The 19223-nt window shown below is 37.8% G+C and overlaps 1 protein-coding gene across 5 annotated transcripts; it reads left to right on the top strand.

Annotated features, from left to right (window-relative positions):
* The first annotated feature begins 2336 nt into the window (after nt 1-2336).
* LOC104107296 (phospholipid-transporting ATPase 3-like) lies at nt 2337-18880 on the top strand. 5 transcript variants are annotated; one of them, XM_070187222.1, is made up of 27 exons: nt 2337-2836; nt 3335-3400; nt 4520-4581; nt 4863-4944; nt 5115-5225; nt 6854-6949; nt 7119-7215; nt 7728-7834; nt 8183-8248; nt 8691-8812; nt 8902-8986; nt 9083-9160; nt 9262-9378; nt 9501-9647; nt 9726-9830; nt 10952-11094; nt 11875-11976; nt 12059-12122; nt 12198-12410; nt 15722-15887; nt 15980-16059; nt 16142-16381; nt 16834-17055; nt 17137-17304; nt 17416-17775; nt 17852-17958; nt 18214-18880. In XM_070187222.1, the coding sequence occupies exons 1-27, from the start codon at nt 2669-2671 to the stop codon at nt 18392-18394; spliced, it is 3555 nt and encodes a 1184-aa protein (XP_070043323.1). In that variant the 5' UTR covers nt 2337-2668; the 3' UTR covers nt 18395-18880. The 5 variants fall into 5 exon arrangements, with proteins under 5 accessions (XP_070043323.1, XP_009614354.1, XP_070043322.1 ...); XM_009616059.4 differs by having other exon boundaries at nt 2338-2836; nt 6872-6949; nt 18258-18880; XM_070187221.1 differs by having other exon boundaries at nt 2338-2836; nt 18258-18880.
* Nucleotides 18881-19223: the final 343 nt, after the last annotated feature.

The following is a 19223-nucleotide window of genomic DNA, read 5'->3' as shown; positions in this document are numbered from 1 at the left end:
CAAGGATTTTTACAAAGGCCTGGTATCGATTATGAAGAGACGTATTCTCCTGTTATGGATTCTATAACGTTTCGTTATCTCATTAGTCTTGCTTTCCATGAAAAGCTTGACATGCATTTAATGGATGTGGTTACAGCCTACCTTTACGGCTCACTTGATAATGAGATATACATGAAAATTTTCGAGTGATTTAAAATGCCTGGCGTACATAATTTAAAGTCTGGGGAAATATTTTCAATCAAATTGCAAATATCTTTGTATGGTCTAAAGCAATCAGGAAGAATGTGATATAACCGCCTTAGTGAATATTTATTAAAGGAAAGTTATATAAATGATTCCATTTGTCCATGTGTTTTTATAAAGAAAACAACATCGGAGTTTGTTGTATTTGCCGTATATGTTGATGACATAAACCTTATTGGAACTCATACAGAACTCCAAAAGGCAATTGATTATTTAAAGAAGGAATTCGAGATAAAAAGAAATTCGAGATGAAAGATCTCGGAAAGACAAAATTATGTCTCGGTTTGCAAATTGAACATTTGGCAAACGGAATTTTTGTTTATCAATCTGCCTATATAGAAAAGGTATTGAAACGGTTTTACATGGAGGGAGCACATCCATTAAGTACTCCAATGGTTGTTCGATCACTTGATGTGAATAAGGACCCGTTCCCACCTCAAGAAAAGAATGAAGAGTTTCTTGGTCCTGAAATACCATATCTTAGTGCAATTGGTGCACTAATGTATCTTGTTAACACTATAAGGCCTGACATAACCTTTTCAGTTAATGTCTTAGCAAGATATAGCTCTGCTCCTACAAGAGGACATTGGAATGGAATCAAACACATATTGCGATATCTAAAAGGGACTACCGATATGGGCTTATTTTATGACAATGATTGCAGTCCCGATCTTGTTGATTATGCCGATGTTGGGTATTTATCTGACCCACACAAGGCTCAATCTCAAACAGGCTATGTGTTTACATGTGGAGGCACTGCAATATCTTGGCGATCGACTAAGCAATCAGTCGCGGCTACTTCATCTAATCATGCTGAGATAATTGCTATTCATGAAGCAAGTCGAGAATGTGTATGATTGAGGTCTGTAATACACCTTATTCGAGACAAATGTGGTTTGAAGTGTGACAAACTACCCACAATTTTATATGAAGACAATGCAGCATGCATAACTCAATTGAAGGAAGGATTCATAAAAGGAGATAGAACAAAATACATTTCACCAAAGTTATTTTTCACAAATGATTTTCAAAAGAATGGTGATATCAATGTGCAACAGATCCGTTCAAGTGATAATATGATTGATTTGTTCACCAAATTTCTACCGACGTCAGCCTTCAAGAAACTAGTGTACAAGATTGGGATGCGAAGGCTCAAGGATGTGAATTGATGCTCTTATCAAGGGGAGTTAATACGCGGTGTACTCTTTTTTCCTTACAAAGTTTTATCCCACTGGGTTTTCCTTGCAAGGTTTTTAATGAGGCAACCAAAAAGCGTATTCCTAAACATGTGTACTTTTTTTCCTTCACTAGGATTTTTTTTTTCTAATAAGGTTTTAACGAGGCACATTATCTATGAACATCCAAGAGGGAGTGTTAGAAGAAATATCAAATTATGGTGGATGTCTACTCTTCCTCCATGATTTTCATCTCAAATACTTAATGACATATTCAATGACATATTTTCTATGTTTAATGACATATTCAATGACATATTTTTTTCATTTTTTATACTTATATAAAGACCTTGTAATAGATAGGAAAATATACACAATTAAAAAAGAAATAAGAATCTCTTTCTCTTTCTCTCTTTGTATCTCTTAACTTATTTTTTCTTATTCTATATTATTAATTTGAATTATATTTCGTAACAAACTTAAAGTTTTCAGAATTAAGACCTCTTTTTCACTCTGTTTTTTGGTTGCTTACAATAACCACCACGATGTACGCGATTAGAAAGCATTCCGAGTCAATAACCGCCACGTACCCGAAATGTCGTACCGTTACATTGCGCTGATGCGCACATTAGCACTATCAAAACGCCGTCGTTCCTTACCAAGTCCTCCTATAGTTCGTTCAACTCCCTAGACTCAAAAATAGAAATACGACAAAAATAGAAAAAAGAACTACACAATCCCATATTACCAAACGCTCCCTTTTGCGCGTGTAAACCCAACATATTAAACCTTCTTCACAGTCAATTCACACAGTCTTTCACGCGCCAATTCCTCGTTGTATGCATAAAATTAAAAACCTAAACATAAAACAAAATAATTTAATATTCTCTTTTTTTCTTTTTTCCAAAAATATTCTCTTCTTCAACGCGGTTAAAGAAATGGAAAAAACTTGGTTGAGAAGCAGAAGAAGAAAAGGTTGAATTTATGAAAAATTCAATCGTTGGAAAACTCGTCTTCTTCGACTTCGTTCAACTTAATTTATAATTTATAATTTAACTAAAAAAACAAATATACATAAAAGAAGAAGAAGACGAGAAGTAGAATTGCTCCGGCGACGACGTAGGTCCGGCGAAATCAAAGGAATATTCTGTTCGGCGACGGCGTAGTTCCGGTGAGATCAATTGAATTGTAGAAGAAGAAGACCATTCAGTTCTGGAGAAGAATATTTGGTCCGCGTGATCAGAGGAATTATGGCGGGGGGATGGAGAGGATCTGGATCGGCGGATGGAACGGCGGCGATGAGGAACCGAATCGCATCTTCTAAGAATATTCGTTTGGGTAAAGTACAGCCACAAGCGCCTGGTCATCGAACCGTGTTTTGTAATGATCGTGATGCCAATGCTCTCGCCAAATTCAAGGTTTTTTTCTCTTTTCATTCTTAATTATTATGTATATGTTATTTCCTCTGTTAAAGTCAAATTTTTTTCTTAATTATCACCAAATGCATTGGTTTAGAATGGTAAATGTGCGTTCAGGGATTGGTTGATGTGTAAGGACTTGAAATATTTTGAGTTTACTGGCTGGGGGTTTAATTAAAAGTTTCCACTATGTGTGGGTCTGGGAAGGACTGGACCATATTAATTCTGTTGCATGACCACTGACATCCTGGTTACACACTGATAATGCTTACAGTTGTGCTAAGGCTCCCTTTCAGTAACGGGAAAATGATGGATAGGTTATATACTATTTGGAATGGCTAGTTGGTGCCAAAACTCTCTTTTTAAAGGATCACTTAAATCGTTTATCAAGGAAGATTCCAAATGTTAGCTGTCTAGTGCTGTGCATATACAACCGTGTTCTTTACAAGTGTTAATTGAACCTAAAAATGATGTGGTGAATTCCCTTTTCTTTTTCAGGGAAATTCTGTGTCGACTACAAAGTATGACATCATAACATTCTTGCCAAAGGGGTTATTTGAACAGGTAAATTGTTTTATGACATCATAACATTCTTGCCAAAGGGGTTATTTGAACAGGTAAATTGTTTTATCTCCTATGTTGCGTCTTCTATTATTGCTTTCACTCATTTAAGTAGTCCGTATCTCTACCGAGCTTTAACTGTAAGTTCAGTTCGAAAGTTGGAAACTTCCCAGTTACACAAAATTTAGTCAAATCAGATATACATGAGCTTATTATACAGGACGTTTAATACAAAGGTCCATGATCCTCCAATAATTTCCTAGAAGGACCTCGTTCGAAATCATGTATGCCATGTTGAAACCTATTAACATACAATGTAGAGGGAGAAGTTTCTTGAGTAACTAGTAAAGATTTTTAAGTAGGTTCATGCATGCAATATGATACTGGTCAAGAAAAAAGCTCATGAGAACTATAAGATATGGTCCCACCGTATCTATATATAAAAAAAAGAAAGAAAAGTAATAGGAGATGTTCTGTATCCCCTATATGAAAAATTTTCAAAGATATTAGCATATTGGAATTTTTTTTGATAAGCAGGGTAAAGTTTTATATAAGCACCAGCATCAAGAGTATGATGTCATGTACAACAGTACATCAAAAGAAGATCCTACAAGTTGTGCAAAGAACTAATAAGGTCAATCATGGCCTCAACATCGTGAGTATCATGTATATTTTCCATGTTACTCCAAAAGTAAGCAAAGAAATACAATGAAATTTAAGACTAGCTACATTCTCCTTTTTCTCTTCAAAAATTTTGGAGTTTCTCTCTCTTCAGATGACCCACCAAGTGAAAATTTGAACTTTGTAAGAAGCAGAACTTCGCCAAATCTTTTTCCAAGGCCAAATTGATATTGCATTGTGTGAATTGAGCAAAAGGGTGTAGCATGACTTGACTGAAAAGATACCATCTTTCCTGCCTTTCCAACAGATGTTGTCTATCTTGTCTGCTATTGTAGATTAGCATGTTGGAAATTTAGAATGTTGGAATGTCGTCTTTTACATTTAAATTAGTTATTACATAACCGTAAATATGGATAAAGTTCCCAATCCAGCTGTTGTATTCAATTCTTGTCTTTTTATAATCTTTATCTTATCTCTTCACCCTTCTTTTTATACTGACAGTTCAGGCGGGTGGCTAATCTGTATTTCCTTATGATCTCAATTTTGTCGTGCACTCCGGTCAGGTATGTCAAGTTCTCTCTTCAGTATGTATTATGTGGGTTAACTTATCCTCTCTCTTTGTCTCCCCAAACACCAAAAAGATAGAAGGGGGGATGTGCTCGTGAGAATAAGTGGGGTTACTTTATCGTGATAATTGGGCCCGGAAGAAGAGTTTTTTTTCTTTATTTCGATCATCTGGTGATTAAATCTTCTTGCAACTGTTTTAAGATTTGAATCAGTACATTGTATTAGCTGAGCTATGTTCCCTGCATATTTGCGCCTGAAAAATATTGCTTTAATGCAGTCCTGTAAGTCCAATAACGAATGTGCTTCCTTTGAGCTTGGTGCTTCTTGTCTCTCTTGTTAAGGAGGCTTGGGAGGATTGGGTGAGTACTGGTTGTCCATTTCCTTCTCATAGTTTTGATTCATAAAATGCCATTTTTTATGACGTTCTTAAGATAGATTAACAGACTACTGGGACCTATGTCCTTTTTCCCTTTTGCATCTAACCTATTTGCTTACGTTTGCTTTTCGTGTTCCTTTGATATTATTACAGAAGCGTTTTCAGAATGACTTGTCAATTAACAATTCTTCTATAGACGTGTTGCAAGATCAAAATTGGGTTTCTGTACCTTGGAAGAAGCTGCAGGTTGGAGACATTGTGAGAGTAAGTGTAAACATACAAAGAAGTCATTGCAGTTTTGTACTCTCTTTTGTTTTTTATCCAACTAGCTATGTAGCTTTCTCGGTCCAGCTCTTTTGTTTGTGACGCTCATTATCGACTTTTGTTTTGTCTGATTTGTGACATAAGAATTATCTTTCCTTAGCTTGTTTGAAGGTTATTGTCTGCTAGTTTGTTATGTTAATGGCTATTTCACGTGGATGTGACGTTGATTATTATTAAGTATGTAATCTGCATGGGTACATTCACATTTCAGAAGGATTTTTTCCTACTTTGAATGATCCATATATACCGGCTTCCTAGTTGACTGATATGTTTGGACTAGGGTAACCAATGTAAATGGAACCACAGACGGTATCAGTGTAAAAGAAGTGTTGGAACACATACTTTAATTTCTTGTCACTTTATTGATAAATGCTCTATTGTTTTTCCAAGACTAACCTATTCCTCTTTGATCTTATAGTTTCAAAAGAGATTTTAGTCTGATCATAGAATCTGGAATGACATCCAACTATTTAATGTTTAAGTCCCAAGAACATCTAGCCAATCAACTTTTCTTTAGTTAAATGCTTTAGTATGGGTAGGAGAGAGGGTGTATACCAGCAAGGCAACAACCTTCTACTTGCATTTCTGCAAAGTGGCTGTTTCCACTCCTCAAACCCTTGAACTACTGGTCATCAAAGGAGAAAGTCTATATTATGCCAAAGCTGTCGTGGATATGCTTCTTTTTGCATATATATATGTGAGTTAGAATCTACCTTTGCTGATGTCAGAGCTGGATGTCTGGTCGTGAAACCAGTTAGTCACATGACCTTTTAAATTCTGGCTTTGAGTGAGCTATGTGAATGGCTAACTACTAAAATATTTGAATTCATGTTACCGTACATTTCCCTCTTGGTGGATTCTTGTACATTGCGGAAGATGGTGAATAATTGGTACTGTCATCCTCTTAATTGCTCATGAGAAAGATGCTAGATTACTTATTTACCTGCCCCTTAACTGCACCCTCTCTACTCCGTCCTTGCTTGGAGCAATGCCATGTTGAAGACCATCCATCCGCTATTTAGTGAGCTCCAAAACAACATTAATGAAATAGAGGTAGACTTACCTAATCATAAATCAAAGACTCTGTCTTCTCAGTATATTGAATTGGTAACACACCACTCAAGAAAGTTGTTTTGCACATCATTAAACAAGATATTAGACAAATACTGGGATACTTCATTTATTGAAGTACAGGTAGCTCTAGTAGCTGAGAACTTTGAATCTAAGCTCCAAAACTTATATAAATTAAGTCCTTATTTTATGTGGGGTTGAATCTAAAGAGTTATAGACAGCCACCGGTCTGCTTGTCAAGCTCACTCTGTGGGCTCCCACCCTGGGGATGACTATCTGGCCATCATTCAAATTTGGAAGATCTACTAGGATGATTATGGAGAGTTTTCAAATGGAAAATACACTCTGTTCCTTCTCCCACAAGAAAAAAGTTAAGGAATCCAAATTTGTTGCTTCTCAAAATAGTTGCAGTACTTCAAAAGAAATTTGTTTGTGAACTTTTGACAAAAAACTAGGCAATGCTCTTTATTTCAGTGAAGAATTTAAGGTGGTATAAGTTGGCTATTCTTGTGCAGGTTAAGCAGGATCAGTTCTTTCCAGCAGATCTTCTTGTTCTTGCCAGCACAAACCCTGATGGTGTCTGCTACACTGAGGTTGTACTTGGTCTGCATCAAATGATCTTTTTTTTTTTTTAATTTCCTTTTGAGAAAAAACTAGCTTGGTCTAGTTTATTTCGAAAGGAATATTCTTATATACCATAAATGAATGCACTGGTCTCTTATCTCTACCGTCCTCTCTTGATTTCTTCATGAATTATTGCAGACCGCAAATTTGGATGGCGAAACTAATTTAAAGATCAGAAAAGCACTAGAGAAAACCTGGGATTATGTGACTCCCGATAAAGTTTCTGAATTTAAAGGTTGGTCCTCTGTGCTGCTGCGGTTCAGTCTAATGTCATGCATGTATGTGGGTTTTCTGATGTCCACTTTAACATCAATAGTCATGGTTTAATTTTATTTACTTAGCATGTAAGTTCAGGAGGTGTGGGACTACACTGGGTATGTTGTTGTTGTTGTTGTAGGTTCAGAAGGTCATACACTGTTGATACTTATCTTCTGACCTTGGCGTTAGAAGCACAGGTGGAGTAATTGTCAACGTGGTGTCCACATAATGAAAACACAGATTCATGTATAAATATAAGTTACTGCGAACGAACAGCTTAAAACATTTTAGATTGTTACCATTGAGTATCTATGATCTCCTGCGGAATGCTTATTAACAGAAATGCTATTGCTGTATCATTTATATCACAAAATGATGATCTTGTTACGTCTTTAGTGAAATCTTGATTATTTGATTCTAATGCAACCCATGAATATTCCTTTGTAGGATGATGTGTTTGATATTTCCTTGTATGTTTCGTCTTTCCAGGAGAAGTACAGTGTGAGCAACCTAATAACTCATTATACACTTTCGCTGGCAATCTGATAATTCAAAAACAAACCTTGCCACTCGGTCCAAATCAACTTCTATTAAGGGTACTTAGTCTTTTCCTGTGTGTTTTTTCTTCTTCTTTTGGCTGTTTGTTTGTTTGTTTGTTTGTTTGTTTCTCTCTCTCTCTCTCTCTCTCTCTCTCTCTCTCTCTCTCTCTCTCTCTCTCTCTCTCTCTCTGGTTCATACGATATTATGTAGATGGAGAGGTTATGGTTTATTGACTCTTATTGGTGGTTCATGTTAAGATGACCTGAGTCCTTCTCTTTTCCATTTTGTGCATTAAACTTGGAGTTTCTCTGCATTTTGCTATCCTTCTTTTCTGATGCGGAGAAAGTATACTTGTTGAATATGAGTTGCATTTTCCTTCTTGATATTACCTCTATTTTGTACAGGGCTGCAGTCTGAGAAACACAGAGTACATTGTTGGAGCTGTCATTTTTTCAGGGCATGAAACAAAGGTACCAATTTTGTATTTAAGTTATAAGCTACCACACACACATACACACGCTATCTATCGTTGTCTCTCCCCCTGTACCCCCCTTTTTTTGGGAGCACGAGTTAATTTTGCTAGGCATCTTTCAAAAATAATCTAATGAAGTAGATTACTCATGCCATTAACTAGTTCAGTAACAACTATTTCTTTTAAACAACAACAACAATCCAGTGGAATCCCACAAGTGAGGTCTGGGGAGGGTAGTGTATACGCAAGCCTTACCCCTACCCTGGGAAGGTAGAGAGGCTGTTTCATGGATATTTCTGTTTAAAGATTTTGGAACATCCTGTCGTTAATGAATATTCAATTGGTTTATCTTTATTCTTTGCTTTGTGACCTTTGTTTTCTTTTGCTTCTTCGCCTAGGTTTGTATTTTAAGTAAATCATCAATTGTGTTTTCACTGCAGGTTATGATGAACGCTATGAAGATTCCTTCCAAGAGAAGCTCCTTGGAGAAGAAACTTGATAAACTTATTCTGACTCTTTTTAGTGTTCTCTTCAGCATGTGTCTATTGGGATCTATAGGCAGGTTCGATTAGTTTTTACAACCTACCTGCCATTTTAGAAGACTGCTTTATATTCCCATCAATGTTGAAAAGGTTTCTTGGATCTTTGCAGTGGTATCTTCATAAATAAGAAATATTATTATTTACGGTTTGAAAGCAGTGCAGATGCACAATCCAATCCTGACAATAGATTTGTGGTAACTAATAGATTCTCTCGACTTGCTGACCTTCTCATTATTTCTGCTGTTCTTTCTTTGTATTTGTTTCCAATCACTCTTTTGGGTTTTGCACAGGTTGCTGCTTTGACCATGTTCACCTTAATCACTCTGTATTCACCGATTATTCCCATCTCTCTCTATGTTTCTGTTGAGGTAGATCTTAACAGTTTTTGTTTGTTTTTGTTGCTGCGTTATGCAGAATTTTGATTTGAAGTATCTCTTACTCTTATCTTTTCTCTGGTTTTCACTTACAGATGATTAAGTTTATTCAGTCCACAAAATTTATCAACAATGATTTACACATGTACCACGCTGAGAGTAACACCCCTGCACAAGCTAGGACATCTAATTTGAACGAGGAACTTGGGCAGGTAATTTTGAGTCAGGGACTAGTATGGTGAAATTGTTTTGCTCGCGGTGCAATATGCGTCCTTATTTTCCCTTGGCTATAATTTTAACTGTCTATCTGTGAATCATTGATCTCAATGGGTAGGTGGAATACATATTTTCTGACAAAACTGGAACTCTAACGAGGAACTTAATGGAGTTTTTCAAGTGTTCAATTGGAGGAGAGATATATGGCAGTGGTATTACTGAAATTGAGATGGGAACTGCACAAAGAAGTGGAATGAGAGTTGAGGTAAACAACCTTTAAATAGGGATAAAGTATAAACAGATTCATGGCTCTGCATTTTGTTGATTTAGGGAATTGTTATAGGTCCAAAAATCATCAAACGAGGCACGTGAAAAAGGTTTCAATTTTGATGATGCTCGGCTGATGCGAGGTGCCTGGAGGAATGAATCTAATCCTGATGCATGCAAGGTATATAATTGGATTATTATAGTGGAATAAAGCCACAAATAGCAGTTGGTTTGCCCCCAAGTCATCTTTTTGAACAATGAAAACTCATTAACTTGCTTCTAAACAAAAGACCAGAAAGTTACTGCTGTTGTAGTGATATCCTCTCTCTCGCTCTCTCGCTCTCTCTCTCTCTCTCTCTCTCTATATATATATATATATATATATATATATATATATATATAGTGGAATAAAGCCACAAATAGCAGTTGGTTTGCGCTCAAGTCATCTTTTTGAACAATGAAAAATCATTAACTTGCTGCTAAACAAAAGACCAGAAAGTTACTGCTGTTGTAGTGATTGCCTCTCTCTCTCTCTCTCTCTCTCTCTCTCTCTCTCTCTCTCTCTCTCTCTCTCTCTCTCTTATATATATATATATAAAGGGCAGCCCGGTGCACTAAGCTCCCGCTATGCGAGGGGTCCGGGGAAGGGCTAGACCACAAGGGTCTATCGTACGCAGCCTTACCCTGCCTTTCTGCAAGAGGCTGTTTCCACGGCTCGAACCCGTGACCTCCTGGTCACATGGCAACAACTTTACCAGATACGTCACGGCTCCACTCTCTCTCTCTCTCTATATATATATATATATATGCAGAACCTTTTTGATGTTGTTAACAAAGTTAATGAAATCAGATATAGCTAAAGTGTAAGTCACACTGTTTAAAAATCAAAAATTTCTATTTATTCGCTCGCCTTTGTTTTATGTTCTTTTTTATACTTCGTTATTTCTGTGTCCTTCAGTTGATAATCATGTGCAACTCATTGTGGTATTGCCCTCCGTTCTCTTACTCCCTTCATCTTAATCTCAATGCCCATCTTTCCCGCATTATTAAGAGAAGACTTGAAAATCGTTGTTGTTTCATTTTATACGGAGAACGTGTTGGGGCTATATATTAAGGAAAAGGTGAACATTTTATATATGGTTTTTTTGGGGGGAATATAAAATTTGGTTAGTAACTTTTGGATTTGAATATCCCCTTCAAGTTAGAGTTGATATGGTGCGAACTTTCACAAACGTGCAGTCTGATTTCTTCTTTAGCACTCATAGACATCTAACCTAACAATGACCAAGGTGGTTTGTTCAGGAATTCTTCAGATGCCTTGCAATATGCCATACCGTGCTGCCTGAAGGTGAAGAGACCCCAGAAAAAATACGATATCAGGCAGCTTCTCCTGATGAAGCCGCTCTGGTTGCAGCAGCAAAGAACTTTGGCTTCTTCTTTTACAAGTGCGTGGCTACTTACAATTTTAATTAGACCTATCAGAAAAAAGTAAAATTTCTGTTACATTTATGCTGCTGCAAGTGATACTATTTCGTCGTGAATCTGTTTATAATGTGTATCTATGGAAGCCTAGGAGGTAATTAACATAAATTATGTCGCTGGAAGACTTAAGGAGTAGTGTTGTCTTCAAGTCTAAGTGGTGAAACCAATCACCATTTCATGGGATAGTGCATGTAAACCTATTCTTCTAATCGGATTCTTCTTGTTAATTTCTTCAAGTATGGAAAGAAGAGATTCAAATTGAAAATGAAATATGCTGTTTCTGGTGCTAACTCTTAAGAACAGCTATAGATTCTTTAACAGAACATTCTGTTACACTAACTACAGGTTCAAGAATGGCCCGGGTTGGACAAAGACAATAATCACCATTTTGGTGGGAGGTTGAGTTGTTTGCGGTGGGGGTAGGGAATTTTAATTGTAGAATCAATTGAGAAATCTAGTGATGGCGTGAACCAAATTTCTGGTATTTATTTTCTTGAGGTGTCAACTTGTTAATTGCATGCTATTTTTCTCTCGGTGGAAGATTATTTAAGAAAGAGTATATTGTCGGTAACAGAAACCGGATTCAACAAATTATCTGTTAGAACAGTTAGCAAAAGGCACTGTCTGCTAAATACATAGTTATATCAGATTATGGAAAGAGTTAGGGTTTCTTATTTTGTGTCATTGTTACTGCTCGCTCTTCTATTTATTTCTGGTCCTCTGTTAATTTTACATTTTTGCAGGCGTACTCCAACATTGATTTATGTGCGTGAATCACACGTTGAGAAGATGGGAAAGGTTCAAGATATACCCTATGAGATTTTGAATGTCCTTGAATTCAACAGGTCTTTGGACTTTTTAACTTATAATATCTGTTGCCTGCATGATGCTATGAGGTTTGACTGTTATCCTTATTTTTGTATTCAGTACGAGAAAGCGTCAGTCTGTTGTATGTCGCTATCCTGATGGCAGATTGGTACTCTATTGCAAGGTAGGCACTTTACAAAGAAAGACCTTTTACTTGGATTACTTCTTAGAATATTATCATAGAACCTTCATTTCACAGGGTGCAGATAATGTTATTTATGAGAGGTTGCATGATGGAGACAATGATTTGAAGAAAAGAACGAGGGAGCACTTGGAGCAATTTGGTGCTGCTGGACTTCGTACACTTTGCTTGGCTTACAGAGATCTAACCCCATATGTGTATGAAAGTTGGAACGAAAAATTCATTCAAGCAAAATCTTCTCTTCGAGAACGAGAGAAGAAATTGGATGAGGTGCGTATCAGTAGTTCACACTGCTGTTATATTTTCCAGATCTACATTTTTGTCTGTTTTTTATTTTTTTTCCTTTTTGGAGGTGACTTTTGTAATGATTGTTAATTCATTGTTTGGAACATTTAAGTTAGTCTTTTCTTGGGATTTCTTGTTTTAACGTTATTCTGCGCTACTTAACATTGATTGATGGAAGAGATTTGAAAATCTGCTAGTCCCTTTTGGCAAGGGTTGCTCTATTCTGCATGTATCAAAAGTTCCCTTCATTGTTATCCTTCAGACTCAAGGTGTCGGACTTGAGTTCCAAAATTGATTTCAAAGTATAGTTTGATCTACTCCAGAGAATGGATGATGTAATTAAACTCATTAATAGCTTAATGGCAACAGTTCGTAGTAGATCTCAAGTATTTGCTTGCTGTTATCAGCTGTTATAACAACAACAACAAAAAACCCAGTTTGATTTCAACAGGTGGGGTTTGGGGAGGGTATTCTTTACGCAGACCTTACCCCTACCTAATGCAGGTAGAGACGCTGTTTCCAATAGACCCTCGGCTCAGGAAGGGCAAGAAGAAGAGGAAAGCAAGGAAGGAAGAAAGATGGAAGAGAAAAGAAAAGGGTGAGATAAAGGATAAGTAGTACCAAATAATAGCAACAGGGAATACAATACCTGAGGCGAACAAAACCACACAACGTAATAAAAATCTAAGAATATGAAGGTGCACGCTACTAAGACTATCGGTGAACAACTATAAACTACCTACTAACCTTCTACCTTAATCCTCGACCTCCACACCCTCCTATCAAGGGTCATGTCCTCAGTGAGCTGAAGCAACTCCATGTTTTGCCTAATCACCTCTCCCCATTACTTCTTAGGCCTACCTCGACCTCTTCTCAAACTCTCCATGGCCAACCTCTCACACCTCCTGACAGGAGTATCAATGCTTCTTCTCTTAACATGTCCGAACCATCTCAACCTCGACTCCCGCATCTTGTCCTCCACGGAGGCTACTCCCACTCTGTCCCGGATAGTTTCATTCTTAATCCTATCTCTCCTGGTACACCCACACATCCATCTCAACATCCTCATCTCTGCTACTCTCATCTCCTGCACGTGGGAGTTCTTGACTGGCCAACACTCAGCCCCATACATCATAGCCGGTCGAACCACAACTCGATAAACTTACCCTTAAGTATTAGCGGCACATTCCTATCACACAAAACATTGGAAGCGAGCCTCCACTTCATCCATCCTGCTCCGATGCGATGTGCGACATCTTCGTCAATCTCCTCGTTACCCTGGATAATAGACCCGAGATACTTAAAACTCGCTCTCTTGGGGATAACTTGAGCATCAAGCTTAACCTCTACGTCTGCATCATGGGTCCCATCACTTAATTTGCACTCCAAGTATTATGTCTTGGTTCTACTCAGTTTGAAACCTTTAGACTCCAAGGTTTGTCTCCAAACCTCCAACCTCACGTTAACTCCGCTACGCGTCTCGTCAATCAACACTATATCATCGGCAAATAGCATGCACCAAGGCACCTCCCCTTGGATGTGACGCGACAGTACATCCATCGCCAAGGCAAATAAAAATGGGCTAAGAGCCGATCCCTGGTGCAACCCCATCACCACAGGGAAGTGATCTGAATCACCACCCACAGTCCTCACCCGAGTCTTAGCATCATCATACATATCCTTAATCACCCTAATGTACTCTACCGGAACGCCGCTAACCTCCAAACACCTCCACAGGACCTCCCTCGGAACTTTATCGTATGCCTTCTCAAGGTCAATAAACACCGTATGCAAATCCTTCTTCCTCTCCCTGTACTGCTCCACTAATCTCCTTACCAGATGAATCGTTTTCGTAGTCGAACGCCCCGGCATGAATCCAAACTGATTCTCGGAAATAGACACGCACCTCCTCACCCTGGCCTCCACCACCCTCTCCCAAACCTTCATAGTGTGACTCAACTACTTGTTATCAGCTGTTATGATATTCTTAAATCTTAAGACGATAAATGGATGGAGGTTGTATATTAAGAGATACATTTTGATGATTCATGAATGATACCAGTTCATGTCATTATGTACTCTAGCTTACTACTAGGGTTATGAGGGATGGTTGGGATTTCTTTATCCTTAATTAGAGGTCTCGGGTTCGAGCATTTTGAATGGAGAACTTCTTGGCAGGGATCGCTTTACCTCCTTAGTGGGCCTACCCACCGTGAATTAGGATTAGTTGGCTAGTAGGTTTCAGATACTAGATGGTTAAGCCAAAAAAGAATGTACTCTAGCTTGGAGCCTTCTCTCTCTCTCTCCCCCCGATGAAAGAAGGTATTAAATTATTGATTATAGCGCCAAGTTAGTGTATCTGTGCAGATATTACGAGCTGAAAAGAGCATCTGTTGTTAGAAATGGAGGTGTTGAAGTGTGTGACCATCTCATTTAAAAGCTTAAGCTGGTAGAGTTATGTTTTCAACACGCTCCCTCGGGTTCTAGCCTTATTTTTTATCATGGGTCTAGCATTTGGAAATCTTTTTGATAATGGGAGGCGGTGAGACTCAAATTCAAGACCTATGTCTGCTCTGATACCATATTAAAGTGTATGACCATCTCATCGAAAAGCTTAAGCTGTTAGAGAGACTGCACTTTTATTTACTTAATTAAGTCTTCAGCATGAGGGAGCTGATAAAATCTAACATTTATCTAATTGTTCATATTTTGAAGATTACACAAAAAGTACAAAAAGGAGAGGAGTATTTCAGTTAATGCACTGAGGAGCTTCTTGCTTCAAAGAGATCTTTGGTTTCTTGCTTTACGTAACACCTACAGAACTCACAAATTTATTGATTACCATAAGATACTCTTGTTCTTCTGGACCTTTGCTCCTGTTGCCCAGAGAGATAACCCTTTTCATAATATTATCCTGCCCAAGGCAAGCCTCACTAGTAAGAATCACCCAAATCAAGCCACCTTCTGGGGAACTTTAGTTCTCCAGATAGCCTTCCATGGCCAGTCTACTGTTGGTGTAGTGTTAAGTGCCTTCTAGCCGTACTTGATAGGATATGCTCCTTTGTCTTCCGTCCATCACTGAGAGTCTTTTCTTCAGCCACCCACTTTTACTCCTCCAATTTTGGATTCCGTCCTATCCAAGTACTATAATTACTATCAGCTCTACATTCTACCACTGTTGCATCCTTGATGCTCTTCTTTGCTTATTATTCTTCATCCAGAGTTTTTACTTCTGTTTTAAATTAAACGGCTTCTGTCAAGTGTCATTACTTTTCTAAGTGTGTAGTTTTATGCAGGTGGCAGAACTGATAGAAAAGGATCTTGTTTTGATTGGATGCACTGCTATAGAAGACAAGCTTCAAGAAGGTGTACCTGCCTGCATAGAGACTCTTTCAAGGGCTGGAATTAAGATTTGGGTGCTAACTGGGGATAAACTGGAAACAGCAATAAACATTGCTTATGGTTGGTATAAGAAATAGGCAGTCTATTTTTTGTTGGTACTTGATATTTGCTTTCTATGTACTATCTTTTCCTGATTCACTTGTGTATTGCAGCATGCAATTTGATCAATAACAGCATGAAACAATTTGTTATTAGCTCAGAAACTGATGAAATCAGGGAAGTGGAAGATAGAGTGAGCAGCATTTCTTGATTATCTTGTTTGTCAGTTGGCAAATCCACAACAATTTAACAATTACTGTTTTTTTTTTCACAAGGGTGACCAAGTGGAGCTTGCTCGTTTTATGAAAGACACAGTCAAGAATGAGCTCCGGAAATGTTATGACGAAGCACAAGAGTTTCTCCATTCGGCATCTGGACCAAAGTTAGCACTAGTAATTGATGGGAAGTGCTTAATGTATGCCTTAGACCCCAGTCTTCGTGTAATGTTGTTGAATTTGAGCTTGAATTGCAGTGCAGTGGTTTGCTGTCGTGTTTCTCCTTTACAGAAAGCTCAGGTGAGGTCCTTAAGCCACCTTGGAAACTGTCAAGTGGACTTGTGGTTTCTTCACACTGAAACATGCTTTTTTAACTAAAAGCATGGATGCAGTCACCATTTTCATCCATCCCTTTCATGCAATAGGAGCCCTCTTAGTTTCTGTCATTCACATCTGCCTGGCAGCTAAATGCCATAAATTTATACGCATATGATAGGTTTCATCAAATCTGTTCCCTATCTCACTTTATAACTGTGTAATAAACTCGGCATATTTGTATGCCTGGGAATGCTCTTTTGGGGTTCACATTTCATTATCAACCGTTTTAGTTTCTTCTGGAGTCACCATTACAGTTTAGAGTTTTGGTGATATTGTTGAAGTTACAAATAAAAAATACTGTAATGTTAGGATGAGCTTTTTGATTGTCAAACTTGTAGGCTAGAGATATTTAGCGACTTTCCGATTGCTTTCAGGTAACCAGCTTGGTTAGGAAGGGGGCACAGAGAATTACTCTTAGTATTGGTGATGGTGCTAATGATGTGAGTATGATTCAAGCTGCTCATGTTGGTGTTGGAATAAGTGGACAGGAGGGAATGCAAGCAGTCATGTCTAGTGATTTTGCAATAGCTCAGTTCCGCTTTCTCACTGATTTATTGCTTGTCCATGGGCGCTGGTCATATCTTAGAATATGCAAGGTTTACCTTCATCTGGTCTTCATTGTGCAAACTTGTATGGTCTGTTCGGGAAGTTGTGTGATCTGAAAGTTTTATATGCAGGTGGTGACATATTTCTTTTACAAGAATCTGATGTTTACACTGACTCAGTTTTGGTTTACCTTCCGCACTGGATTCTCTGGTCAGAGGTTCTATGATGATTGGTTCCAGTCTCTCTACAATGTGATCTTCACAGCGCTTCCTGTTATTATTCTTGGGCTTTTTGAGAAGGTATCTTATTTTTTACTATAGTTTTTTCGCAGCTTTTACAATGTATGACAGTGATGATTGTTCTAACTACGATGTTGTTTCTTGTTGTTTATACACTTATTGTGCATTTAGGATGTCAGTGCATCTCTCTCCAAGAAATATCCCGAGTTATACAGGGAAGGAATTAGAAATACATTCTTCAAGTGGAGAGTTGTGGCTACCTGGGCTTTTTTTGCAGTTTATCAATCATTAGTCTTGTATAATTTCGTAATTTCTTCGAGTACAAAGGGCATGAATTCATCTGGCAGGATGTTTGGCCTATGGGATGTCAGTACAATGGCCTACACTTGTGTTGTTGTAACTGTCAATTTGCGTCTCCTTATGATGTGTAACACAATTACAAGATGGCATCACATTAGTGTTGGAGGGAGCATATTATTATGGTTCATTTTCGTCTTTATCTACTCGGGTATCCACTTGCATAAAGAGCAGGTTAGTTTCCGTACATGTTTATTGTGTTCCTAATGTCAATTCACTGTCTAACGTTGTTTGTTCTTGTTCACCACAGGAGGGTATCTATTTAGTCATCTTTGTCCTGATGGGCACATTTTATTTCTACCTCACGCTGCTGCTTGTACCAGTTGCTGCACTTTTTGTCGACTTCCTATATCAGGGGTAAGTTTCTGCAGTAAATTTTCTTAAACTACTTGAATTAATATTATGTATTACATTTCAGTATACATTATTCTAGGATCTTTTATTTAAACATTCTTTCCAATTCATGAATAAGCTACCTCTCAAGACATATCATTGTCTAAACAAAATTGTGTGAATGAAAATGTAAATTTACAAAGTAATTTCACATCCCTAATTTATTGTATGACTACTGGAAGTAGTTCACTTTTAACACTTCTAGTTGCTTCCTTACAGGGCTCAAAGATGGACTTTTAACACTTCTAGTTGCTTCCTTACAGGGCTCAAAGATGGTTTTTCCCATATGATTATCAGATTGTTCAGGAAATTCACAAGCACGAGATTGACAATAGCAGGGTTGGGTTATTGGAGATTCGTAACGAGCTTTCTCCAGATGAAGCAAGGAGATATGCCATAATGCAACTACCTGGACAGAAATCGAAGCATACTGGTTTCGCCTTTGATTCACCCGGTTACGAGTCATTTTTTGCGTCTCAGGCTGGCGTCTTGGCACCTCAAAAGGCGTGGGATGTGGCTCGGAGAGCAAGCATGAAAACACGGCCAAAGGCACCTAGAAAGGGCTGAGGTTCCAGAAATTTTGTACAAAATTTTCTTCTTTAACCCTGCCGTTCACTTTCCCCTAGAAAACATTAGCGGATACGTAGAATTAGCTGTGTATTTATTCTTTCGCACACATTCGTCGATTCGTTGTGAATTCTAAAGTTATAGTCGCTAGTAGGGTTTAGGAGATTGTAGCAAAATCATCTGAGAAGTAAACGATAGAAAATGTACATTATTTGATGTAACCTTCCTGAGCGCAACTCCAGCTTGTATCTGTGGTATCGATAGTTGTGATAATTTATTTATTTTTGCAATATTATTCATAGATTAGTTATGAACGTGATAGAGGGGAATGTATGTTGATGATATAGATGGCCGATCTTGACCAATCTGGAATCAATGTATAGTTGATTGATTGATAATTTTTAATAGATTAGTTGGAGTAATACAACTGAGTTATATTAGATTACTAGAGCAACCATGGTGATATGTTTTTAACATTAACTTGCAGCACCAAATATGACTATTAAATGTTCATTTGTTTCAAACACTGGAAAACATTTTCTAGAAAATATGTTCCTACATGCCAAACACACTACATTCCTTAAACACAGGTAAGAGAGTTCCTTCCTAACATGTAGTTGTGCACGTTTGTCAAAAGAACATCGCAAGTAGCTTATTTGAAA

This window comes from Nicotiana tomentosiformis, chromosome 10, assembly GCF_000390325.3.
Source record: "Nicotiana tomentosiformis chromosome 10, ASM39032v3, whole genome shotgun sequence".
NCBI classification, from domain to species: Eukaryota; Viridiplantae; Streptophyta; class Magnoliopsida; order Solanales; family Solanaceae; genus Nicotiana; species Nicotiana tomentosiformis.
The sequence above is the reverse complement of the archived record's forward strand: the minus strand, read 5'-3'. Positions and strand labels throughout refer to the sequence as shown.

Excerpts from the sequence above, each read along its gene's own strand:
- LOC104107296 (XM_070187221.1), top strand. The coding sequence starts at position 2,669 with ATGGCGGGGGGATGGAGAGGATCTGGATCGGCGGATGGAACGGCGGCG. Across the intron at positions 11,095-11,874 it reads TTTGGCTTCTTCTTTTACAA|GCGTACTCCAACATTGATTT; the intron begins GTGCGTGGCTAC and ends ACATTTTTGCAG. Across the intron at positions 16,382-16,833 it reads CTCCTTTACAGAAAGCTCAG|GTAACCAGCTTGGTTAGGAA; the intron begins GTGAGGTCCTTA and ends GATTGCTTTCAG.